Source organism: Mesoplodon mirus, assembly GCF_964341445.2.
Source record: "Mesoplodon mirus genome assembly, chromosome: 2".
Classification (NCBI taxonomy): Eukaryota; Metazoa; Chordata; class Mammalia; order Artiodactyla; family Ziphiidae; genus Mesoplodon; species Mesoplodon mirus.
This window is the reverse complement of record NC_138977.1, coordinates 230909596-230934795: the sequence shown is the minus strand read 5'-3', so window position 1 is coordinate 230934795 and position 25200 is coordinate 230909596. Positions and strand designations below refer to the sequence as shown.

The 25200-nt window shown below is 59.1% G+C and overlaps 1 protein-coding gene across 1 annotated transcript; it reads right to left on the bottom strand.

Moving 5' to 3' along the window:
- Positions 1-3585: 3585 nt before the first annotated feature.
- Positions 3586-23509, bottom strand: ADGRA1 (adhesion G protein-coupled receptor A1). Its single transcript, XM_082610948.1, has 3 exons — positions 23364-23509; positions 5820-5918; positions 3586-4850 (listed from the first exon to the last, which is right to left on the bottom strand). Exons 1-3 carry the CDS (start codon positions 23471-23473, stop codon positions 3629-3631), a joined length of 1431 nt encoding a protein of 476 aa, XP_082467074.1. The 5' UTR covers positions 23474-23509; the 3' UTR covers positions 3586-3628.
- Positions 23510-25200: the final 1691 nt, after the last annotated feature.

Here is a 25200-nt window from a genome sequence, read left to right as displayed (position 1 = left end):
CTGCTGCTGAAGCCTCGGCTCAGAGACGAACCCGGGGGTGTGCAGGCCAGGGCGGGGTTGGCGGCCATCCTCAGGGGCAGAACACACACACCTGCTGCCCTGGACTCAGGCCAATCTTGGCTGGTCAGCCTGTGTCCAGCTGCTGGTGACACCAATGCCTGAGGCCCGCCAGAACCCCTCCCCACCTGGGCAACACCGCAGGGCTCGGGGTGGGTGGCAGGACTACAGGGGCAACCTGGGTGCCCGTAGGGCAGATGTGGCCCTACTGCAGCTACCACGTCTGTGTGTGGCCGTTCGCGTGGTTGGCCGCGCCCCTGCCCAGGCCCCTGGAGCTGAGGGCAAGCTGCTCCTGCCAGTGTCCCCTGGCTGGCAGAGGACAGGCCTCCCAAACCAGCGGACAGTGCTGCTGCCAGCCCAGCCCCACAGCAGGCCCAGCACGACGCACCGGCCCCCTGGACAGCTGCCTTTGCAGATGCGATTCATGCCCTGTGACCCCAGCCCCCAGAGGCCGCTCCTGGGCCCCAAGGCTCTCTTCGACCGTCTGCGTCTTAAAGAGCCCAGTGGGCCAGCAGGATGAGAGACAGAGTGGGTGCCCCCCCACCAAATCCCGGTCCAGCCCCTTCCTGCAGACCCAGCTGAGGCAATGCCACAGACCCGGAGGGGCTCCCAGGGGTGGCGTGTTCAGAGGTGGCTCAAGGGGCTTCTTGGAGAAATCGGGGAGGGGGTCGGTGGAGGTGCCCTTAACTAAGCACCAACGCTCCCTGCAGACAGCAGTGCTGGCCAGACCTGCGGGCGAGTGCTTTCCAGGTCCCCAGCGGATGACGCCACACCAGCGCTCAGGATGGACTGTGACGCGTCCCCGGCTGAACCACTCAGGAGAGGGCTGCTCAGACCTGCCAAGTTCCCTGAGTCCTCTGGGCTGACTGAGGTTGTCACAGTGACCCTGTGAGGCCACCAGGCCTGCACAATGGTAGTCAGACTGGAGCGCACAGCAAGGCCAGGGGACTCTCTGTGAAGGGCATCTACGCGCATGCACACACACTCCCACACACACACGTGTGCTCTTCCTGCACTCACACGTACAACTCAGGCACTCACATGCTCACACACGCACACTCATCCCCACACTCACACCTCTACGCAGCCATATGATCCAAACACAACACACATGTAAGCACACACACATGCATGCACTCACCCGTGCACACGCTTTCACACGTGCGCATCTGCACACGCTATCATGTGCTCACACACTCATCTTTATACACGTGCTCTCACACTACTCACTCACTCACATGGGCACCCACCCACCCAACTCAACATAGCACAGTCCCACCCTTGCACGTGCACTCACAATGCACACACATGTGACAGACTTATGTGTGACATGCACACACTCACACATGTGCACAAACCAACTTGAACACAGAATGCACAATGCACTCAGCACACGGGCACACTCATGCACACTCCCCCCCCCCACACAGGAAGCACACTCTCACATACACCCCCCGCGTGTATGCACACACATAGCACAAAAGAAGGGGTGACACACAGCGTTAGACTTCAGACGGTGGGCTGTGGCTCTGACCTCCCACCCTGCATCCTTTTGGAGGCATCGTCCGCGTGGGGCGCTCCCAGATGCGGTCGTGCCGTGGATTTTTATTCCTGGAAAACATTACCTGCAAACGGGAGGTGTCACAACCCCGTCTCCAAGGGGACTCAGGAGGCTGAAGCAATATTGAAACCCACAATGTTTAATATTTAACGTCGAGTCTCTTTGGTCTGAATGATGAGCTGCTCCCTCTGGTCTGTCAGGGGCGCCGGGGCAGGAAGAATGGGGGCCGCCCTCTGGAGGGGCCGGAAAGACAGTCTCGTGGCTCCCCGGCCTCTCCCAGCCCCGGGCACCACGGTGGGCCTGCCCCCCTGTAGGGAGAGAGATGCTTGCGGATGCTATGAACCAGCCTCCCAAAGTGCCAACAAGGACAACACTGTATTTCGTCGACGGCTCTGCACCTGCAGCGTGTGCCCAGCACAGCCCAGGGGCGCTGGTCCTGTCAGCCGCAGGAGCGGGCAAGCAGGCTGGTCGGCGGTGGAGACAGGAGACACCCAGCGGTCATCGGTTGCCCGTCTGGTCGACACGTGAGGATACATGGGGCTCGGGGCAGGTACCGGCCACCTTGGTCTGTTACAACGTCACTGTTAGGTTTACAGGAACTCCAGGAAGTGGGGCTCCTGTGCTCAGATACTGGGCATCTCACCTGGGACACCGGATACCCCCCAACCCAGGTGGGTGTGAGTAAGGATCTGCTCCTGCTGGAGTCCCCGCCCAAGACACAGAGGCTGACAAGTCCTGGTGATGAGGCTGCACCGGGCAAGGAGAGCTCGGTGCTTGGATGGCTGGAAAACACTCTATCCTGTGTGTGCGTAACGCGCTGTGCGCATGTCTGTGCGCAGTAGACGTGTGTGCACGGGTGGCATGTGTGATGTATGCTGTGTGCAGTGCATATGTGTGCACTCTTGTGCATGTATGGTGTACTGTGCACATGTGGGGAGTGTGCACGTGATGCACATGTGCATGTACGTGGCACATTCACACATGTATGTGGTACATGCACCAACACGTGTGCACACGTGTGTGGGTGCACATGTCTGCACATGTGTTACAGACCCTGGGAGATGAAGGGAGGGAGCAAAGACTGCAGAGGCCCACACACACATCCCTTTGGGTGTCTCAGCTTCTCCACGGGGACCCGTGGATCCCTTCCCATGGGACATGCCACTTGCTGTCACAGAAGGATCTCTGTCACTGACATCTGTCCTCTATGTCATGGCTTTGTGCCCAGATGTTCATGGAAATGCCAGACCCTCTCTTTTTGTGGCAGGGGACTTTATTGTTCCCAAACGCTCATGGTGCGGGCGGGACCCATTCCTGACAGCACCTGGCTTCGGAAGTCGAGTCTACATTAAAGGGTGTGTGGGCATTTCCAAAGGCACAGGCCCCTCAGAGACCCCACTGGCCCTTGGAAGGCCTAGGGTCACCGAGAGTCCCTCTGCCCTTGTGCTCCCAGAGTACGGCTGCTGCCCCAGCGTCTGTGATGCTCTGAGGCCTGCGGGGCGGGGGTGAAGGTGGAGCCGGCACTGGGCAGAGGTGCTGGCTCGAGTCCCTCTGAGAGTGGAGGGGCCTGGGGCAGCTGCCCAGAGCGCTCTGGACTGACAGGCAGGCTGCCTGCCTGCCCCGAGGAGCAAACCTAAACAGAAAACACACATTAAACACTAGGAAATATCGGGGGCGCCACCTGCTGTGGCCAGGCCTAGCAAGGCAGGTGGCGGGGCAGATGGGATACACGCCGGGCGCTGAGGGTGGGTTTCTGCCCTGGGCTGCCGGGGACTGGGCACTATGGGATGAAAGCAGGTGACTGTGGACGTGGACCGTCCGGCTGCCCTTGTGGAGGCCGACGTAGCCCAAAGCGTCTTCCCGTTCAGGTCCTCCAACGAAGGGGTCAGTGGCAGTGCCGCCAAGGCTGGGTCACGTGGTGACCCCCTGCCCACCTCACGTGGCCGAGGTCCTGGCTCTGCTCTGAAGCACCTCCAGGCCGTGTGGGCGAAGGTGACAGAGCCCCGCCTGCTACACGGTCGTCTCGTTCCTCCAGGGCCCCGTGCGGATGTTACCCGTGCTGTCAGAGCCAAAGGGCGCAGCGTCCCGTGCATCACCATTGACTAGCCCGTTCTGGCCGGGGCCGCCAAAGGGCAGGGACTGTGTCCTCCGGAGCATCTCCAAGTGGGCCGGACCATGGGCTGCCTCCCTGCCGGGCCGTGGGGGACAACCATAGAGCACGGGGCTGGCGTCGCCACCCTCGGGCTGGCTGACCAAGGGGAAGGGGTCACCCTGGGCACAGCAGGCCAGTGAGTGTGGCCCCATTGGGCCCTCGAGCGAGCTGGGGGGGCTGTCCGTGTGCGAGCTATGGGGGCTGCCGTCCAGGCTGGACGGGATGTGGTAGGCGTACTCCTGCTCGGCCGTGGCTGCCCGGTGCTGGCTGAAGTAGTGAGGCTTAGTGCTGCCCTGGACGCACCTGTGCAGGTGCGGGTCGTGCCCGAAGGCGTCCTCCTCGTGCGCGTGGACGTGGGCTGCGTCCTCCATCAACTGCTCGCACTGCATCTTGGCACAGCAGGGTGTGGCTGGTGACAGGCAGCTGACGTGGCTTTGGGTGGCCTGCAGGTTGGTCAACTTGCAGTGGCCGGCTGGCGGGTGGCCGAAGCCCAGCGTCTTGCCTGGACACGGTGAGTCCTGCAGGCAGGCTGCGTGGCTCAGCACATCCCCGTTGGCGTCGAGCGTGGGGCGGGCGCTGAGCTTCGCGGCGTGGGGCTCCCCACGGGAGGGGCGGCAGGCCCACCAGCAGTGCCACACGTCTTCCCGCTTGGCGCAGTGGTGGATGAGCACGAAGAGCCCCAGGGTCACACAGAAGGCGCCGTACAGGCAACTGAAGATCATGTCCAGGAAGTGGCCCTGGGACACGGCCAGCGCCCCAAAGGTCCACGTGGCCACGAACAGGAACAGCGTGAAGGCGGCGGCCCGCAGCTGGGCCTTGAACGAGTGCTCGTTCTGCAGCAGCGAGGTGACCAGGGCATCGTGGGCGGGCGGCGTGGCCAGCGGGGCCCCGGGGCTCTGGCCGGCCTCTGGCCCTGCCAGCCGCTGCCGCTCCTCCGCCCGCTCCCTGAGCTCGTACCTGCGCTCTGGGTGGCGCCGCAGCTGGACGTAGGTGCCGAGGAAGTACACACAGGTGACCAGGGAGATGAAGGTGGCCGGCCCGTAGAAGGCACCCAGGCTGGGCTCCCAGGCCATCCAGCAGCTGTGGGAGGAGAGCAAGTCAGCGAGGGGGTCGCACCAGGCAGGGCACCGGGTGGGACTAGGGGTCACCGCTTCCCTGAGCTCGCGGGAGGGTCACCGTGAGAAAAGGGGACACACGAAACCGGGACGGGGCCGCCCTTGCTGCCTCCACCAGACAGCGTGGTGGGAGTTTGGGGACGCCGGTGGTGGCGGTGGCCTGCAGGCCGCAGCCAGGCCTGGGCTCCGAGCCTCGGGCCGCCTCTCTGGCGCTGCTGCTTTTCTCGGGCGGCTGCCTTTCCTCCCAGCTTCAGCCGGGCCTGGTGGGGCCGCAGTGCTGGGCCCAGGAAGGGGTGAGCCCCGGGGGAACAGGGCCTGCGTGTCCTGCGGGGCTTTGCCCTGGGGGGGGCAACTGGGGGAGAAGTGTGAGGGTGCGGGCATGGCTCCAGCGCCGGGGGTCGGCTGGGGGCCGTGCTGCGACCTGGGGCTGGCGCTGGCTCCTGTGAGCGAGGGGGCCAGGCCGGCCTCCCCAGGAGGCTCTACGGTGAAGGGCAGGGGGCGCGGTTTCGGGGAGAGCCCGGGGGGACCCTGCAGCCCCGGAGCCTGAGAAGCCCACAGAAGCCACTGCCAGGTGCAGCCGACCGGTGGCCTCACGGTGGGAGCGGCCTGGCCAGGGCCAGCGAGGCCGAGGGCCCCAGCCCACCCGCCGGCCGCGGGGGCGCTAGAGGCGGCAGAGCTGGGGTTGGGGGCGCCGACGGGGCGGGGTCTGTCTCGGCTCCTACGCATGGCCGGGTCCACGCTCTGCGGTCCTGGGCGGGGCGGCCCTGTTGCCGTGGGCACCCCCTCCACCCCTCCTTCCAGCCCACAGTGCCTGGGGGACCGGAGTGGGGGACGGCGGGTGGGGGATGGGAGGCGGGGAAGCCCGCGTGTGGGGAGGACGGCGCTCCTGGGCGGGGCCACGCCGCCCCCCGACCGCGCCGCGCCAGGTACTCACTACGCAGAGTCCTCGTCCTCCATCCCGTAGTTCCCGATGTTCGTGGCGGCAGTGATGCCGCAGATGATGAAAGGGGCCCCTCCGCTGATGAGGTAGAACCTGCGGGAAGGGGCTGCTCACTGCGCTCCAAGTCCCCCTGCAGCCCCAGGGCAGCCCCCTCTCGCCTTCCTCGGGGCAGAGCGGAGGAGGCAAGGCCCAGGCGTCCTGGCCGAGCAGCTGTCCACCCTGGTGGCGGAGCTGCTGCCAACTCCCCACCCGACCTGGCCTCCCCTGCGCCCCCTCCCCCACGAGCCCTGCACCCCACATTCCCCACCCCCTGCATTGCCCCCCATGTTCCCTCACATCCCCCCACCCCCTGGGTCACCCCACGTCTCCTCCATGTGTCCCCCCCCCCGCTGCTACACCTGTGCAGAGGTGACCCTGGCTGGGCCCAGCACGTGCATCTGGGAACATGTGGTGCCCTGGTTCACGCGGCAGAAATAACGGGGAGTACGTGAAGCCCCTGAGTGGAGGGGGAACCACAGTGGACAGGGTGGAGGGGGCTGCATGCTCCATGGGGGACAGTACAGGGCTGTGGTGGACGCTGTAGTCAGCCGCCTGTCCCCCTTCAGGCGGAGCTGCTCATCCCGCCGGCGCTGGGGCCTCTCAGCCCGAGCCCAGGTAACGCCTGTTCCAGCAGGTGGCTGGCGTCAGTGACTAGCCATGCGTGCTCAGGCCAGTTGGCCCCATAACCTCAGGGTGAGAAACTCACAGGGGCCGTTCCTTGTGCCTTTGTGTGCTGCCTGGCAGCCCAGTTTCTCAGCTGCTTGGGGGCAAGTTCTGGTGTTTGACCCCACCCTGGGAGGACAGGGATTCACCTGGAAGGGAGTTGCCTGCCCCCCGTGAGCTGACTGTCCCATCTGTGGGGCCGCAGCCAACAGCTCTATCCAAGGGTGTTGGAGCAGGATCCTGGGGAGTGCAAGGGCCGGGGACTGCCAAGCACCTGTGCCACGGGCACCTGGCCATGGAGCGTGCTGGTTGTCACACACGGTGATGGGTGGTGCCTCTGGTGGGGAGAGCAAGGGGCCAGCTCGGGGACGATCCCCCATAAGAGGGTGTCATTCACAGGATGCCACAAATGCCCAAATCAATGGGAGGGCACCAGGCCCCCAGTGAGGGGAGTGACATGGATTCCAGGTCCACGGGTGGAAGTGGATGATCCTGCACATGGTCACACCCAGTGATGGCTGGGGACTCCGTGCCTCCCGGAATTCTGTATCCAGAGGGCACGTCCTCCAGAATGAAGGAGAAAGAAAGACACATTCTAACAAAAGTAAAACCAGGAGCATTTGTTGTCAGCTGACCTGCACTTAAAGAAATGCCAAATAAAATCCTTTACGATGATAGGATGCTGTACCAGACAGAAACTTGGAGGAATGAAGATCATCAGAAATACTGAACATCTGGGTAAATATAAAAGATTTTGTTTCCTCTTAATTTCTTTAAAATATATATTGGTGCTTAAAGAAAGAATTTTAACACTGCCTTGAGGAGTTTACAGTATAGGTAGGGGCACTATCTATAGTGTCTGTAGCATAAAGAGGGTGGGAGGAGAGATGGTCCCATGCAGTTGCAAAGTTTCTAATGTATTTTACATGAAATAGTGTAAGTTTCAAACTAAAAAGACTGTGGAAAGGCTGTGGATTTTAATCCCTAAAGCAACTATGAACAGCTAATAGGTAAAAAGTTAATAGATAAATTAAAATGAAATGTTACAAAATATTAAAATAACCAAAGAAGAAAATAAAAAAGGGAAGGGAGGACAGAAAAAAAAAAAGAGATAAATGGAGCAAAAACAGAACAAATAATGAAATGGAGACCAAACAAAACTCGCATTAATTTTTTTTTTTTTTTTTTTTTTTTTGTGGTACGCAGGCCTCTCACTGCTGTGGCCTCTCCCGCTGTGGAGCACAGGCTCCAGATGTGCAGGCTCAGTGGCCATGGCTCACGGGCCCAGCCACTCCGCGGCATGCGGGATCTTCCCGGACCGGGGCACGAACCCGTGTCCCCTGCATCGGCAGGCGGACTTTCAACCACTGCGCCATCAGGGACGCCCCCCATTAAATTTTAATGGAATAAACATTCTACGTCAAAGCCAGAGATAATCAGAATAGATTAACAACAGCAAAAAAGCAAGACCCAGTTATATACTGTCTACAATAGGAGGAAACATTTTAAGTAAAAAGACACAGAGAGGTTGAAAATTAATGGATGGAAAAAGCTATCCACACTAACTGAGTCCAAGAAGGCCAGAGTGACTGCATTAATACCAGACAAAATAAACTTTTAAGAGAAGAGAGAAAGAGGGGCATTTCATAATGATATCAATGTTAGTTCACAGAAGACATTAAAATGTAAATGTGTGGGAGCCAAAGGGAAGATTCAAAATATGTGAAGCAAAAATGGGCAAAGTTAAAGGGAGAAATAAACAATTCCAAAATCATAGTTGATGTTTTGAATTCCCCTCTCTTATCAATTGATAGAACAAGTAGGCAAAAAATTCGTAAAGAAATAGAAGATCTGAACAATAACATTAATCTTTTCCCTAATTGCTCTTTCTAGAACATCACACCCAATAATTGCATAGCACTCATTCTTTTCAAGTGCACACTATTTACCATCGCAGACGATGTGATGCTCCATCAAACAAGTGTTGATAAGTGTAAAAGTATCGAAATCATACAGAGTTTATTCTCTGATCAAAGTGAGATTAAATTAGAAACTAATAGCAATAAACTAACTAGGAAAACCACAAATATCTGAAAAATGAAATGACATACTTCTAAATAATTCATGGATCAAAGAAGAAATCATAAGGGAATTTAGAAAATATTTTAATCAGAATGAGAAAAAATACAGTATAATATTTCTGGGATGCAGGGCTTAGAGGGACACTCATAGCCATGAGTATTTCTATGAGGAAAAAAAGAAAGGTCTAAAGTTCAGTGACTGAAGATTGCACCTCAACAGGTCAGAAAAACAAAAGAGCGAAGTAGACTCAAAGTAACCAGGAGGAAGAAGATGACAAAAACAGGGACAGAAATAAATGAAAAAAGAAGACAAAAAATAGTGAAAATTATCATGCCAAAATTCATTTCCTGAAAAAAAAAAAAAAGTCAACAAAGCGATACACTCATAGCTGGACTGATCAGGGGTAAAGAGAGAGAGCACAACTTGCCAGCATCAGGAAGGAGGGGTCAGCATTGTCCACCCACAGACACTGGAAACATGAGTAAACTATAAAGGACTGTACACTAACTATTTAGCAACTTACATGAAATGGATCAATTCCTTGAGAAAAATACAAGTTAGCAAAACTGAAACGAGAAGCATTAGAAAATCTGGATACTCTCTTTCTAGTGAAAACACTGACTTCAGTATCCACAAACATCTCACAGAGAAGCTCCAGGCTCTGTGAGTGTCCCCAGTGAATCAGAACACACATCTGAGGAAGAGAGGACACCAATCTGATATGGGCTCTTCCGGAAAATAAAGGAGGAGGGAACACCTCCTGACTCAATTTATGAGGCCAGCATGAGCTGATACCCAGCCCAGATGGAGACATTTAAAAAAGAGTTGATTACACACAGCAACCCTCAGGAACACAGACACAAACATCTCCAACAGTGTGTCAGCAGATGAAATCTAGGACTTTATGAAAAGGACAAAGCATCATGACCAAGTAAGAATGATCACAGAAATGCAAATTAGCCTGTTATTCATAAACATCGATCAATGCAGTTCATCATATAAACGCAAGGAGAAGCCATGTGATTGTTTAATAGGTGTAGCAAAAACATTTCAGAAAATTTAAGATGCATTCATCATAAAAAAATCTCAGCAAACTAGGAATCGATGAATCTCCTCAACCTGCTGGGAGGCGTCTATGAAAACTGGTAGCCAGTGTCATCCTTGATGGTGAGACGGTAGAGCTTCCCCAAGATCAGGAACTGACAAGGTGCCCCTCCCCCCAGTCCCTGCAAACGGGTCCTGGACGCCCCGGCACCCTGACGAGGCAGCAAAGAAGTAAAGGCACCAGTGAGAATGAAGTAAGTACATTTCTGTTTGCAGGTGACCTGACTCGTTACCTGAAAAATGCTGTGGCGTCTCCAAGACAACTGCTGGGACTAACGGGAGAATTTAGACGGTTATGAGCTCATCACACAAAAAGTCACTTATACTTTGTACATGAGCAGGAAACCACTGGAAAATAAAAGTGCTGTTTACGATGACATCAAACCAGAATCCCAGCAGATTCTTTTTTTTTAAGTGGATAATTTATTCTAAAATTGATATGGAAATGTAAAGGGTCTGGACTATCGAAGGCCATCCTGAAAAAAAGACGGACTGCAGGATAGACTACGAAGCCCCAGCATCAGGACCGTGTGGTCCTGGAGGGAAGCCTGACAGTGGACAGGGACACTTGGCTGTGTCCCATCCAGGCTGGCTAGGGGTCTCCCCATGGAGAGAACAGCTGAGCACGGCCCCTCCATCAGGGCCTCCCTTCCTGGGGTGAGGCTGGGGGCTCCCCACTTGAAGAGAAACTGTCAGAGCTCTTTCTGGGAGGTGGGGCCTGTGTAGGCAGCACTTTCAGCCTGATGACAACCAGTGACAGGTGACTGAGCCCCTCCAAGCACCTCTGCGGGCCAGACCCGCATCGCTGCCTGCAGCCCCTCCAGGCTCACTCCTGCCTGGGCCTCCCCTTTCTGTCTCTGCCTGGACCCTGGGCCCTCCCGCTGCTCCGTCCGTCCTGCGGCTCCAGGCTCACCTCCTCTGCGCCTGCCGTGCCGTCTGCTTTGTTCCCTGCATGCCCGGGTCACCTGCATGTTCTCTGGGCCTCGCCCACCCCGTTCCCCTCAAGCTGCCGCCAGCACTGCACCTTCCTCTGAAGAGAGGTGCCGAGTCTCTGTTCTCGTGGGACATCCGCTATTTGTAGGTGAGAGCGGGCACAGGGGGGCAGGCCCCTGCACTCGTCCGAGCACCTCGGGGCATGAGCTCTGAGTGCCTTCCCTGGGGCTCCGGGTGTGAGCACGCAGCCCACCCGGCCAGCCCAGAGCAGGAGGAAAAGGGAAGCGACTGCCCAGAAACTGGCCAGATTCACAGGATACTGTCACAGGCCAGTGTGGCCCGAGGCCTGAGTGAGGGGCAGACTGAGGGCCAGAGGCTGGGGGTGCTCCCGCCCCCGTGCAGGGGCCGAGGGAAATAAGCAGCGCCCGCAGACCCTGCAGGCGCCGTGAGCCAGCCTCCGGGATTCCAGCCCAGCGCGAGGCGGGGCAGCGGCCAGGCCAGATAAAACTGCAGGGACGATGGCCCGACCGCCTCAGTGAGTTGGGGAAGTCTTCCCAGGGGAGCGAATGCTTGCGGACCGGCCCGAGGGTCCTGCTCCAGCCACGCAGCACAGGGGTCTGGCCTGCGGGCCTCCGTGCCCCCATGTTGCAGCCGCTCGGCTCCCACTGCTGATGGGGCTGCTCAGAGAGAAACCTGGGGTTTGATCAGGAGGACACCTTTAGCACACGGTGAGGTGCATCGGCAGGCGGCCCCACGGGATGTGACATGCATGGGACGGACCCCTGCTCAAGCCTGCACCGCCCCCCGTGGCCCCATGGCTCAGGGAGGCCCCAAGAAGCCCTGCAGCGGGGGGCCCGGGATGGTCTCTTCTCTGGTGTCTGGGTGGATGGAGAAACCGGCGACATGGCTAAGCCACAGCCGGGGGGTGGGGGGGACAGCTTGACCAGAGACCCCGCCGTGGGTCCCAGCCCGGGCCATTCAGTGCTGCCGCCGCCTCTCTCTTCCCTGGAGGCCGAGAGGCACCCGGGGCCCTGGAGCCAGCAGGTTGGCTCTGCTCTGCCCGCGGTGGACAGTCGGGGCCCACGCAGCTGACACCGTCCTCCCCGCCAAGGCCAGGCTGCAGCCGGAGCCAGCCTGTGCCCTGGCCCTGTAGTCCTGCAGGGTGAGCGGTCACGGCCTCTCTGCTGCCTCCGGCCAGGCGCCCTCCAGCCCCCGGGCGCCTCTTCCTCTGCAGGGAGCTTCGCCTGGCCTTTGCCTGGGCTGCTCCGGCTCCAAGTCCACAAATGCGGGGGGGCCATGCCGAGTACAGGTCGCGGGGCGTCGTACAGGCTCGGTCAGCAGAGGGCGCTGGAGGCCGCCTCCGGCCCCTCGGCCAGGGCGGCTGTTCTCGCTGCGGCCGCTGGGCGCTCCACGGCGGGGATGCTCCGCCCCCCACCTGCCCCGGCTCCCCCGCCCCCGCATGGACCTTCCTGCCGCAGCCTCCACTCTCCACCCCAACCAGCCAACTCTAGTCCAGCCGCAGCCTCTCCGTGAGGTCGTGACCCCAGTGCTGGAGGGGCCGCGAGCCGAGGGTGCAGCCACCACTAGAAGCGGGCAAAAGCACGAAAATGGATTCGACCCTGGAGCGTCCGGAAGGGCCAGCCCTGTCCACATGTGGATTTAGCCCAGGGGGGTTGGTTTAGACGTCTGACCCCAGGACTGTGTGATGATAAATCTGTGTAGTTTTAAGCCCCTGAATTTGTGGTGATGTTTTCCAACAGGAGCAGGAAACGAACCTGGTCCCCAGCTTACACCACCCAGAAATTCCCGTCCCAGGCGGAAGTCAGGAGTGTAAGTGGCGGTGGAATCACAGAGCTGAGTGTGCGAGGCATCTGTAGAGAATGACGGGTTTGTTAACCGGACGCAGCATTCGTGCCCCAGACTCCTGCTTCAGAGGGTGCTTTCCAGCTGGTAGGAGTCGGGACAGCCGTTTGTAACACCAGCAGCCCCAGGTGATGCAGGGGGTGTGTGCTGTCCTATGGCAAAGGACAGACAGATGGACGGATGCACGGCCCAGAGGGAGGATGGGAGGAGGCTGGGTGCTCAGCAGGGGACGGCAGATGGGACCCCCAAGAGGTCCCCCCGAGGGAAAGGGGCAAGGGCTGAGGGGTTTGGTGGGGTCACACCCCCCTCCAGCGCCACCAGGAGCAGCGTAACTGCAGGAGAACTGGTCATTTGTCCACGTCACACGGCCAGATGGTGACACAGTTACAGAGACGGGTCTGAAAAACACGCTGTGCGGTGAAAGAAACCAGATAAAAATATGAAATGAGCGATTCCATGTGGATACGGCTCAAAGTCAGTGCAGACAAAACTGGTGTTTAGGGGTGCATACTTGGGGGGTAAAACTATTAAAAAAGGCAATAAAAGTCATGAATGAGGACAGGGAGGGGACTGGGTGTGGGCACGGCTGAGGTTTCCATAGAGGAGGCTTCTGTTTCTTCCCCTGAAGGGCACACGAAAATTTCATAAACCTGTGCTGATATTTTAGACTTATTTGGGGTGTAAATGCTCTATTTCTCAAAAAAAAAAAAAAAGTTTAAAAAAAAAGGAAGAGAAAGAGAAAGGACCAGCCCTCTCCCTGAGCCTGGGGTGCCGCAGAGCCTGGAGAGTGTGGGCTCTGGCAGCTCTGACCCCGCCACCCGCCTGCCCGGGCACCTGACCGTCCCCCGTCTTGTCCTCTGAGCTGGGCCTGGGCCCTGCCCTGCGCACTCGCCTGGCTGGAGCCAGCGTCCAGTCAGAATGAACCAGCTCCTGGGACAGAGAATGCTGGACAGCCAGCTCAGTGCCCAGATGGAGGGCGCTGTCCCTGCCGAAGCCGCTCGGGTCCTGGGCGGGCAGCTGTGGGGCTGAGTGAGGAGCCCCTGCGTGTGCCCATCCCCAGCTCCAGGCAGGCTCAGCTGCCCTCAAGGGTGTGGTGTCAGCGACGGGCACACAGTGAGCTCAGGCCACTGGGGTTTCTGGCTCCAGCAGCGCAGGTCCCATCTACTTGAGCTTCAGTATTTTAAACGGGCTTTTGTTTAAGATTCCCCTCTTTCCGCTTTTAGGCTAGTAATCCGTAAGCCTCCAGGGCCGCAGGGAAACCTGACTTTGAAATCCCCGTGGCCTCCCCAGTGCCTTTCCTGTGTCAGCTGAGCTGAGTGGAGGACCCTCTTCCCAGGTCAAGGGGGAGCATCGCTTCCCCGAGGGTCCAAAGGGCCACAAGAGAGGATGGAGGCCAGCAGAGGCCACTTTCTCCCTCTGCGGCTCGGCCACCAGAAGGGACCAGTGGGTGAAGGGGCCCCCAGAAAGGACCTGGGAGGAGAAGCCGCGTCAGGCTGTGATGAGGGTCCTGACTGTGGGGTGAGGGCCATGAGTCCCCCTCGCCCCGCTGGACAGTCGATCCACTGTCCGGTGCCAGACGTGCTCAAGGCGCCCTCCCCTAGGAGAGCCCGAGGAACCGCCGTCAGCCGACAGACCCTGGCTGGTCCGTGCCCTCGTGGAGCCTGGGTCTCTGTGGACGAGACGCGCTGACATGAAGAGCGGATATGAACGACTCTCACGGGGGTCACTGCTGCCAGGCCTCCCCGTGTCCTTGAGCCACAGGGAGATGCAGTCGGGGGGGGGGATGGAAGCTGGAGGGAGGATGACCTGTGAACCTGCCCAGGCACCGCCCTTCAGACCCGGTGTCCATCAGATAGGCGTCCATCTCCTGGTGCAGTTAGCGTTCCTTGTGTTGCTCAGGACTTCTGAAATACGAGAGATCAGGTTGATGATTTCAGCTCAGGTGAGAGAGCCGTCCACATCCATCGCCCAGGTGTGTGGCTTTTAGAGCCACCGATGTGCCTCTGAGATGCAGACCCTTACGTCCAGCTTGCACTGACCGGGGTGGACAGAGGAGGGTGATAACCCTTGAGGATTTGAGGCCTGGAGAAAAGCTGGTGGATGAAGGCCTCAGGGCCACACAGTGAGGGACGCCTGTCCGAGCCCTGACTACGCCATGCAGATGCTCCAAGACCATCTCCTGTTCAGAGTGTGCCCTGCATTTAACATGTAGCTAGGGCGCTTTACGATGACCAGCATGAAACCGCACCCCAATTGCCATGATTCTCTCAGTGACAGGTGCCAGCACGTGGGGCCGTGTGGTTGCTTTCACCTAGAAGGAGCCCTGTGTTCCTGGGCCAGGTCTGTGAGCCAGGACGTGATCCCAGGTGTGGCCTCCCGGGGCCCCGGGGGTCGGACTTGGAGGGTCCTTCTCGGTTCACCGACGGCCCCGGAGCCCTCTGCCCCCGTGGCCGTGCCAGGGGGTTGTGTGGTTCCGCCTGGCCCAGCGCTTGCCGAGCACGTCCTAAGCCCCTGGCCGTCTTTAATCACTGCTGCGAGAAGGGGTTCCTGGCAGAGAGAGCCCCAGTGAACTATCCCTCCACCAGGCAGGGCCGTCCAGGGTCGAGGCCAACTGCACGTGGGCTAATGGACGAACCAGGGGCCTCAGCTCTGCAGGCGCCTGTCATCCAGGGTGTAGGCACCTCGGCACCAGCGCCAACTGCAGTTTCCAGATAAGAAAACCACCAGCTGACCTTAAGTAATAGGAAACTACCTAGGTGCGCTTTATCAGAAAGGGCAGAACAGATTGCAAAATTAGGATGTAATTACATGCATCTAAATTGGGAATTAGCCCCTGAGCATCGGTAAAATCACAGCAAGAAGCTCCGTTTGATTCTGAGGTAGACTTCCTTTGGCCGACTGCTGTGGACTGAATGTTCCCCGTTCCCATGTTGACATCCTAAACCCAAGGTGGTGGTATTAGGTGGGGCCTTGGCCATGCGAGCGGAGCCCTCACAAATGGGATTAGCGCCTTATAAGTGACCCCAGAGAGCTCCCAGCCCCTTCTGCCATGTCAGGTCGCAGTGAGAAGACGGACATCTAGCAACCAGGAAGCTGGTCCTCACCAGACACCGAAGCTGCTGGTGCCTTTGTCCTGGACGGTCGGCCTCCAGACCATGGGAAACAAGTGTCTGTTGTTTAAGCCGCCGGCCTGTGGAGTTTTGTTTTCGTCACCCGAATGGACTGAGACTAAGGGAGCGGGAGGGGTGGAGAGGTCTGTCCACCCGGAGAGCCTGGCGGAGGGGCCTTGGCCACCCAGCCCATCCACAGAGGCTGCGGACGGCGCCCTGCACAGCTGTCCTAGTGACTCCCCCGGCGCTGGCTGAACGGCCTGTGAGCGGCTGGGCTTGGAGACTCACGATCGCCAGGTTACACGCGGCACCTTCCGTGGGGATGACGCAGGCAGGGAAGGTAGAGACGTGGACAGAGGAGGGCCTGAACGAGGCTAAAGAGACCAACAGTCATGAAGTTTGGGTGCTGAGCCCTCCTCGTGGTGGTGGTCTTTCAGCAGTGGCTGAGCCACGGCTCCTGGGCCCTCAGTGTGGACGCCTGCCTCGTTTTCTCTGTTTGTGTCTCTCAGCCAGGCTCTCCCTCCCCAGCTTTTTCCCTCTCCTCCCCGCTGACACTTGGAAGTGCTGACCAGCAGGCCGGCTCTGCTCTCTGAGGCTGGCGGCTGGGGACCTGGGTCTTGGTGTTTCTCCATGTCACTGACGGATGAGGGTGTCCCACGTGGTGGGTTGGCCCGGAGACTTGTGCCAATGGCAGGTCTGGGGGTGCCTGCTTCCTCCAGGGTCTGGAGGTCACCAGCTGTGGCGGTCGGGCTGCAGGGGAGCCTGTGCAGCCGGTCCCCAGGGCAGATCCGAATGCGCCCGCAGCCGGCTTCCCTGGGCAGAAACCCTGTGTGCCTTCTGCTGCTGGAGGGTGCTCCCATGTGAAGGATCCTCCACTTGGGTTCTTGCTTGGAGCTTCAGCACCTTCTCAGCCCCACGCTGCAAATCACACCCCGACCGGCTGAACCTGCGCGGCAGGCCCAGCCCTGGACTTGGTCTTCTGCTTGTTCCTGCTGCTTGGTTTGCTTTCAGACCACCCAGTGAAATTCCCTGGTGCCAGTGCCCCTCAACTGCACCCCGGGCCCCAGCAAGGTCCGCACCTCTGGGTCGAGTACCTTGGCTGTGCCTTCTGTGCCTGGCATGGCTCCGTGGCCCCCTCTGTGAGTACAACGAGCCCCCTTCAAGGCCTTGTCTGCGTTTCTTCCCGGAGCTGTGCTTTATCACCCCTCACCCAGCGTCTACATTCCTAGAAACCCCTCCCCAGCGTGCTAGCCTGTGCAGATTCTCCCAGACTCAGCTTGAGGAGTCTCCTCCCACTGCGGCCCTGTGTGGGTCCCTCTGTGGAACCACAGCCAAGCAGCCACCACCTCCGTGCTGAGCAGGGGAGGGGGGACCCCGGGAGTCCTGTGATGATAGCCGAGCCTCTGGTCCTCACGTCAGAACAGAGTTTTGATCAGACTGCTTTCCTCCCGCGCCCAGCTCAGGTTAGCACTGAGGTTATGCATTCAAGGCCAAATTAAAAAATATTTACTGAATCACTATCATTTATCTGCATGTGGATTTGACATTTAATGAGGAAGAGCTGTGAGCCTGGTTCTGAGGCGACAAAGAGGCAGAGACAGTCCTCTCCCTCGGTCCAGGGGGAGGACGCAGCAAAGCCCCCGTTAGATGTACTGGGGCGGCTGCCAGCAGCGTTCTGTGGGATCTGGGGGTACGGCCCTGTGGGAGCAAAGGGAGTGGCAGGCGTGGGGAGGGGCCGTCACCACGTGGTGGAAGCAGGCGGCCTAGCGGGGGCTGCCGGGGGAGGGCGGGGGCTCAGGCTGGGGACCGGCATCCGGCGTCGGGGCCCTGCGTGCTTCCACGTTACGAGGGGACTCTGGAGGGATGGGGGTTGGACGGAAGGGCACTGAGGGCGGGAGGCCTGGGGGACGGAGAGCGGTCTGAAGGGAGTACAGTGGCTGAGGGGGGCCGGGGTGACAGAGGAGGGGAGGCTGGGAAGAGGGGGGCTCCTCCTGGGGAGGAGACGAGAACAACGTGGAGCAACGCCCAGCTTCCTGACACTGGCGTGGGGGTGACGGTGCTAGTGCCGTACTGAGCCGCCTGCTGTGTGTGGTGGTGCTGGGCGTGGGCTCGGGTCCACGTGGACACACCAGGGCGCTGGGCGTGGGCTCGGGTCCACGGGGACACACCAGGGCGCTGGGCGTGGGCTCGGGTCCACGGGGACACACCAGGGCGCTGGGCGTGGGCTCGGGTCCACGTGGACACACCAGGGCGCTGGGCGTGGGCTCGGGTCCACGTGGACACACCAGGTCGCTGGGCGTGGGCTTGGGTCCACGTGGACACACCAGGGCGCTGGGCATGGGCTCGGGTCCACATGGACACACCAGGGCGCTGGGCGTGTGCTTGGGTCCACGTGGACATACCAGGGCACTGGGTGTGGGCTCGGGTCCACGTGGACACACCAGGGTCACACCAGGGACACACCATGTGGACACACCAGGGTCCACGTGGACCTGAGCCCACGTGGACACACCAGGGCGCCAGGCGTGCACTCGGGTCCACGTGGACACACCAGGGTGCTGGGCGTGCGCTCGGGTCCACGTGGACACACCAGGGCACTGGGCGTGGGCTCGGGTCCACGTGGACACACCAGGGTGCTGGGCTTGGGCTCGGGTCCACGTGGACACACCAGGTCGCTGGGCGTGGGCTCGGGTCCACGTGGACACACCAGGGTCACACCAGGGACACACCATGTGGACACACCAGGGTCCACGTGGACCTGAGCCCACGTGGACACACCAGGGCGCCAGGCGTGCACTCGGGTCCACGTGGACACACCAGGGTGCTGGGCGTGTGCTCGGGTCCACGTGGACACACCAGGGCGCTGGGCGTGGGCTCGGGTCCACGTGGACACACCAGGGTGCTGGGCTTGGGCTCGGGTCCACGTGGACACACCAGGGCACTGGGCATGGGCTCGGGTCCACATGGACACACCAGGGCGCTGGGCGTGTGCTTGGGTCCACGTGGACATACCAGGGCACTGGGTGTGGGCTCGGGTCCACGTGGACACACCAGGGTCACACCAGGGACACACCATGTGGACACACCAGGGTCCACGTGGACCTGAGCCCACGTGGACACACCAGGGCGCCAGGCGTGCACTCGGGTCCACGTGGACACACCAGGGTGCTGGGCGTGTGCTCGGGTCCATGTGGACACACAGGAGTGTGGGTGTGGTTTTGTGTCCCTCGTGGATACACTATTAGTTGTGTTGGGGCCTCTGAGAAACAGCATTGGCACCTTGGGGACCGAAGGCTGGACCAGGGCTGCATGGACACTGGGCAGTGGCGGCTGGAGTGGGGAGCTCTGCCTTGAGTCCCTCCGGGCATCTTGGTGTGAGGGGACCCTGTCATGGGTGGGCGGCGCTGTGTCCTGGATCAGGGGGCCTGGTGGTGGAGGCTGGGCTGGGTGGGCCCTTGGGAGCTGGACTGGGCTCCTGGCCGAGTCCATGGTCCAGTCCTGCCCCCTCATTGGGCGGCTCCCCTGTGGGGCAGGGTCCTCTCTCGCCCCCTGCTGTTCTTTCCCACCTCCGCTCTCCCCCTCGCCCTTCACAATGCTTCCTGTGCTGCCCATGTGCTGGTTCCCCAAGGCCTACCCGCCCCCCCCCAAGAAAACCAGAAGGTCCTGGTGCTGACACCCTGGGCCCAGCTGAGACTCTAAGTCTGTCCCATCCCCAGACACCCACCCCCAAAGCTGAGGGGTAGCACCTCCTTGTCTAAATGTACACCCTTTTGTTCCAGGTGGTGATACCCCAGCAGGAAGTCCTGAGGCAGGACTGACGGGCCAGGGACCCAATTCACACTCAGCTCACAGCCATGAGAGACCGTAAAGGCCTTGACTCTGCTCGGTGACCCTTGGGCCTGGCCCGGGGCCTGAATCGAGGTGCTCCCCTAGAGCCCACACTCCACACCCATTCCATTCCTCACCTAGAGAAAGCAGACAGCTAACCTGGCCGTGCAGCCCCACAGCAGAACCTGCAAAGTAACCCGCCTCCACCCCAGGCCCTCCCGGCTCCTGACCCTGACCTCAGAGCTTTCCAAACACCGGAAGGAATGAAGTAGTATGTTTCCCATCACTGGAGTCAAGATCTCTCCCCTCAGCCACGGGGCCCTTCAGTCCATTTGGAATCCCCTCACTCAGCTGTCTCTAAGACTGTCAGCACAATTCTAGAGAGATTCACCCCACCCCTGACAACCAAATGATCTGTGGAAAATAAACAACACATTCATAAATAACCAGTGGGTAGAAGAGAAAATCACAAGGACAATCAGAAAAGACCTTGAGATGAATGAATAAACCCCACAACACACCACAACCTGTGGGATCAGCGAAAGCATTGCCCAGAGGGAAATTCATAGCCATAAGTTCTAGAGTCAAAACAGAAAGATCTCAAATCGGGAATCTGACTTTATACTGTAAGGAACTGGGACAAAGAAGAGCAAACTGAATTCAAATCAGCAGAAGGAAGGGAATAATAGACACTAGCACAGAGATAAATACAGTAGAGGCGATCACTAATTAGCTGCTGATGTATGAACTGGGACAACCCTCGAATCTCTTTATGCCTCAGTTTCCTTATTTTGTAAAATAGAAATAGTCACGTTCCCTCTAATGTGTGTGAAAGTACTGTGTAAACTATGAGGTATTATTAAACTTACTTTGCGTCAGACACATTTTCTGTTCTAAACAAACTGTGAATAATCATAAAACACGTGCCTGCCCTTTAGCGCAGAGCATGACAGAGTATGTGCTCAATAAATGTCGCCTATTTCAAAAATGAAAAATTAAAAAATAGAGAAAATTGATGAAATCAAAGTTGGTTCTTCAAAAAGATTGACAAGATTGGCTAACTATTAGCTGGACTAAGAGAAAAAGAGAGAGGACTAAGACAGTCCTAGAAGTCCTAGCCAGAGCGATTAGGCAAGAAAAGAAAGAAAAGCATTCAAATGGGAAACAAAGAAGTAATACTCCCTACACGCAGATGACATGAGGTATATAAGATCCCAAAGGATCCACGGAAAGTTGCTGGAGCTAGTGAGCAATTTCAGCCAAGTTGTAGGACACAAGATCAACACAAGGAATCAGTTGTATTTCTATACGTACGCAATGAACAGCCTGAATATAAAGCTAAGGAAACAATCCCATTTACAATAGCATAAAAAAATACTTAGGAAAAAACTTAACCACGGAGCACAAGATATGTGTGCTGAAAACTGTAAAACATTCCCGGGAGGAATAAAAGAAGAATGGAAAGACATCCTGTGTTTACAGATTGGTTGCTGCCAATAATGTTAAAATGGTAACACATCTTCACATGCTCTCCAGATTCAATGCAATCTCTATCCAAAGTCCAATGGCCATTTTTGCAGAAATGGAGAAAACTATTTTAATATTTGTGTGGGATTTCACAACTGTTTTCTTTTTATTTCTCAGTGGAAAACTGCAGAGCTGGGCTGGGAGGACACAGGGGCTCTGGCCACTGCCCGTGCCGCCCAGCCCTCCCCGAGGGTCCAGCAAGACATGGTGCGCTCTGTTCTGACAGCTTACACACCATGCCCTGGCAGCACGTGGCCTTTTGGGGCGCTTCCCTCTCAGGAAGTCCCAGCAGCTAACTTCCTGTCGCTGTTGGTAAAGCCCAGGTGACTTTCCAGTCTTGGGAGTGGGGTCAAGGACACAGTAAAAGGACGCCTGTTGCGGGGCCGGTGGGAAGAGCCCCACTGGTTAGGATGCTTCCGGTTGAGGAGGCTGAGGGCAGAGGCTGCGGGGCTTGGAGTGTGGAGGGCAGAATGTGAGCCCCGGGGGCCGGGGACGAAAGTCTCTGGTCCCTGACGGCTCCCGCCAGCCTTTGGGGTCCCTATGATCAGCCTCTTGTCTCTCTGGAGAAGGCCCAGGCCCATCACATTCGCCGCCAGCCCCCGGCCAGGCCGGGCCCGAGAGAGCAGACTGTGCTGGTGATGGGGGGAGCCGGAAGCAGATGCCCCCACCCTCCAACGTCTGCACCCGTGGCGGGTGTGCGTGCCGGGACGGGGTGGCGACTGGCAGGCTGATAACCGAGGGAGCTACTGGGGTCACAGTGCTACGTGGACGCCCCAGTGTCAAGGCCCTTTGTACTAAAGGAAGTGGACGCCGGGGCGGGGGTGTGACAGTGGCCTCCGGGCAGCACCAGGAGCGGCCAGTTTCCCTGAGTGACCTGTGGGTGTGACAGCGCGGCTGGGGCAGTCCCCACCCCAGGCCCCAGGTCACGGAGCCCCACGGTGCTGGGTGCCCAGCCAGGTCACGTGCATTTTGAAGCTGTCAGAGAAAAACAGAGCGAGCTCCACAGCTCCACCCCAGTCTTCAAGCAACCAGGCAGCGCTTCAATCAATTTCAGACCCGCAAACGCATTTTGAGAGTGATTTTTAAACCCAGGGGACCTGGGGCCTCCCTGGCAGGACACGAGATGATGAAATCCCGCCTCCCTGGCCCAAGTCACTGCGAAAGCGCCACTGCCCCTGCTTGCCACGTGGCAACGCGTCTGCTCCACCTGAAAATCAAATAGTGTCGGAAGCCTGGGGGCGGGGACGGGGTGGTGTTGGGGGGGGTCACTATCCACTTAAATAACACAGGGCGCTTTTTAATCTGCCTCAGAATGGGCACTCTGCTGGGCTGTGGGCTTACTGAGCGCTGGTCCACGTCCCTCCAAATGCAAAGCCAGACGGAGCTCGGTCCGAGGGCCCGGGTGTCCCTGGTGCCCCCGCGTGGGCCACAACCTCACAGCGGCAGCAGCTGCCTTTCCCAGGGACCACCTGGTTGGGATCGTCTCAGGAATCCCAGGCAAAAGGCTCCCAAACGCCAAGGGTCCCCCTCCACACCCCCAGCCCCAGTGTCCAGGGCGGCCTCTGGCTGAGCTGCACATCACCACCAGCGGGTACCCTGGGGAAGCTCAGTGGGCAGCCAAGGCTTGTGCTCTCCGAGCTCAGGTGACGTCCTGGAGACGGTGGCAGCCGGATGGCTTTGGGCAGCTGGTGCCCAGGCTCAGGGCCACGTAGGCCGATCTGAGCCTGGCTCCTGCCGACGGCCGATTTGGGTTCAGTCTTGGCTTAGAGAATTGAAGGGCAGAGCCCAGCAAAACCCTGATCGCCACGGACGGCTGCCCAGTGACGGGGGCAGGTGTGTCCTTGTCTAAAGGAGCCGAGATCGCTCCTTGGCGTGAAGTGAGATGCACTCCTGCCGTGGCCCCGGCAGGCTGGTGCCCCAGCGTCTCCCTGGCTCACATGCTGGAAGGGGGTCTGGGGCTCCCATCGGCCCCAGGCCTGTTCCGACCACGTCCATCTCGAACCCCCCCGGCCCAAGGAAGCAACAGGGACAACTGGCTGGAGCAGGGCTTCCATATCCATGCCCGAGCCACGCGGTCACCTTGAGACGAGGCTCCCCTCTTAGCTCTCTGAGACCCGTGAATAAACCAAAGCCAAGACCAGGGCACTGACCCACCGCGGAACCACCTCTCCCCATGCCCACCCAACATGGGTGCTGGGGTTCTCCCCTCAGGAACTCAGCAGCACCAGAGGGCACTCACCCCAGCATCAGGGCCCCACCCTGCCCCTGGCCACCTGTGCCATCGGGTCGTCCTCAGGCCCCAAGTTCCCTTGTGCAAGAGCCCCAGAGGGAGGTCCAGGGCCGGGGTCTCTTGGAGCCTGGTGGTGGGGCGGCCAGGCGCACTCAGTACCTGAGCAGGGGCTGCTTGGGGTGCGGTGGCTGGTCTGCCCCCGGGCACAGCGGGGCCTTCTTGGTCACCTGCTTGTAGATGTTCCTGGCGGCCACTCCGATCCACAGCATGGTGGAGAGTGTGGAGTAATGCAGCACGATGCCCACCTGGGGGGAGAGAGCGAGTGAGCCAACCACCCCCAGCCCTGCCCCCGCCAGCACACGTTCCCCCAAGTCCGAGCCCCTCCCCGCTGCGTCCTCAGGAGGCAGCTCAACAGTGACGGGAAGTGGGACTGGCAGGGGGCACTGGGGTCCTCAGGGCAGATGCCACACTTCACAGGGGCTGGAGCTCAAGGGAGTCGCGTGGGCTGCCAGGACCCTTGAACGGGTCAGCATGGCCGTACTGCAGAGAGGTGTGTGAACGACCCTCTGGGCATGGTCCTAGTGGCGAGCACATCCTCCTGCACGTGGGCCGGGTGCACACGTCCGTGTGGTTGGCATGGCTCAGCCCCACCGGTGCCCACCAAAGGAAGGGAGGGGTGATGGCGCAGCGGGGTCTCCCGGGATTCCGGTGTTTGCGGCTTGCGGGTGAGATACAGCGCTTTAGGGTCAGAGGCTGAAGTTCACTCCCTGCCAGTCGGAGTCGCTCATTACTATGGCAACAGCCCCAGTCGCCCATGGCGGCGGCTCTGCCTTAGCTGATTACATATTCCACACCCCGTCATCTCCATCCGATTCTGTTAAATGAGGTTACCTTTGAAGTAATAACCTGACATTTCGCAATGACAAGTAAAATATGGCTGTAATTGTAAGGATGTCAATGTTTAAGGAATACAGAGATTCTGTGAGTAAAGGTAACATCGCATCATTATAATGATTTATCAACTCCAGGGTTCAGTTGTTTTTTTTTTTTTTTTTGCAGTACGCGGGCCTCTCACTGCTGTGGCCTCTCCCATTGAGGAGCACAGGCTCCGGACGCACAGGCTCAGTGGCCATGGCTCATGGGCCCAGCCGCTCCGCGGCATGTGGGATCTTCCCAGACCGGGGCACGAACCCGTGTCCCCTGCATCGGCAGGCGGACTCTCAACCACTGTGCCACCAGGGAAGCCCCAGGGTTCCGTTTTTACTTATGAGAAGGCTCCGTAATAATGGGTGAGAACGCTGTGGGGTGGTGGAAAACTCCCCGGGCTGTGTTTACGGTTTCAGACAGCTCCCTGCAGGTGGGAGAGCCCAGCCTTTCCCTCCGCCTGGCCTGGGCCTCGTGATGGGTCCGTGTGTGCCTGGGGCCTTGAGCTCACGGCCTCACCCCAGCCTGGCTGAGAGGAGGAGGCATGAGCAACTGAGGGGCTAGAACTCCCTGCACCAGAAACAGGAAGAAAGGGGACCTTGCGGGCCTGGCCCTCGACTGAAGGACAGCAGAGTGGCTCTCATCACGTGTAAGTAGAAACAGTCAGAGACACGTCCTTAGGAGGAATGCCACCCTCGGCCTCTGGAGCTGGTCCCAGGCCGGGAAGAGAACCCGGAGCCCAGAGCGGGGGCAGGGAGGTGGCGGAGCCAGGTCTGCCTTTCATCCGTCTGCTCCGAGCATCGCCCGGACTGTGCAAGTTTGTGGATGATGAGAAGGTGTGAAGAGCGGGACTCTGTCTGCCAGACGCCAGCTTCAGACTGGACACGTGGAGCGACCGCAGGGTCGTCACCCTGGTGTCCAGACAGCCCCCCCGCCATGCCGGCCGCCGCCCGTGCTTCCGGACCCAGGGCTGGCGCTGACGCACAGGGATTAGCAGGGCCTGCAGCGGCCGCCCGTGCCCACGGTGTCAGGGAGTGCTTCAGTGAGACTCGCAGCCACGGTTTCATCGCCA

Excerpts from the sequence above, each read along its gene's own strand:
- ADGRA1 (XM_082610948.1), bottom strand. The coding sequence starts at position 23,473 with ATGCTGTGGATCGGAGTGGCCGCCAGGAACATCTACAAGCAGGTGACC. Across the intron at positions 5,919-23,363 it reads CCCAAGCAGCCCCTGCTCAG|GTTCTACCTCATCAGCGGAG; the intron begins GTACTGAGTGCG and ends CCCTTCCCGCAG. Across the intron at positions 4,851-5,819 it reads GAGGACGAGGACTCTGCGTA|CTGCTGGATGGCCTGGGAGC; the intron begins GTGAGTACCTGG and ends CTCCTCCCACAG.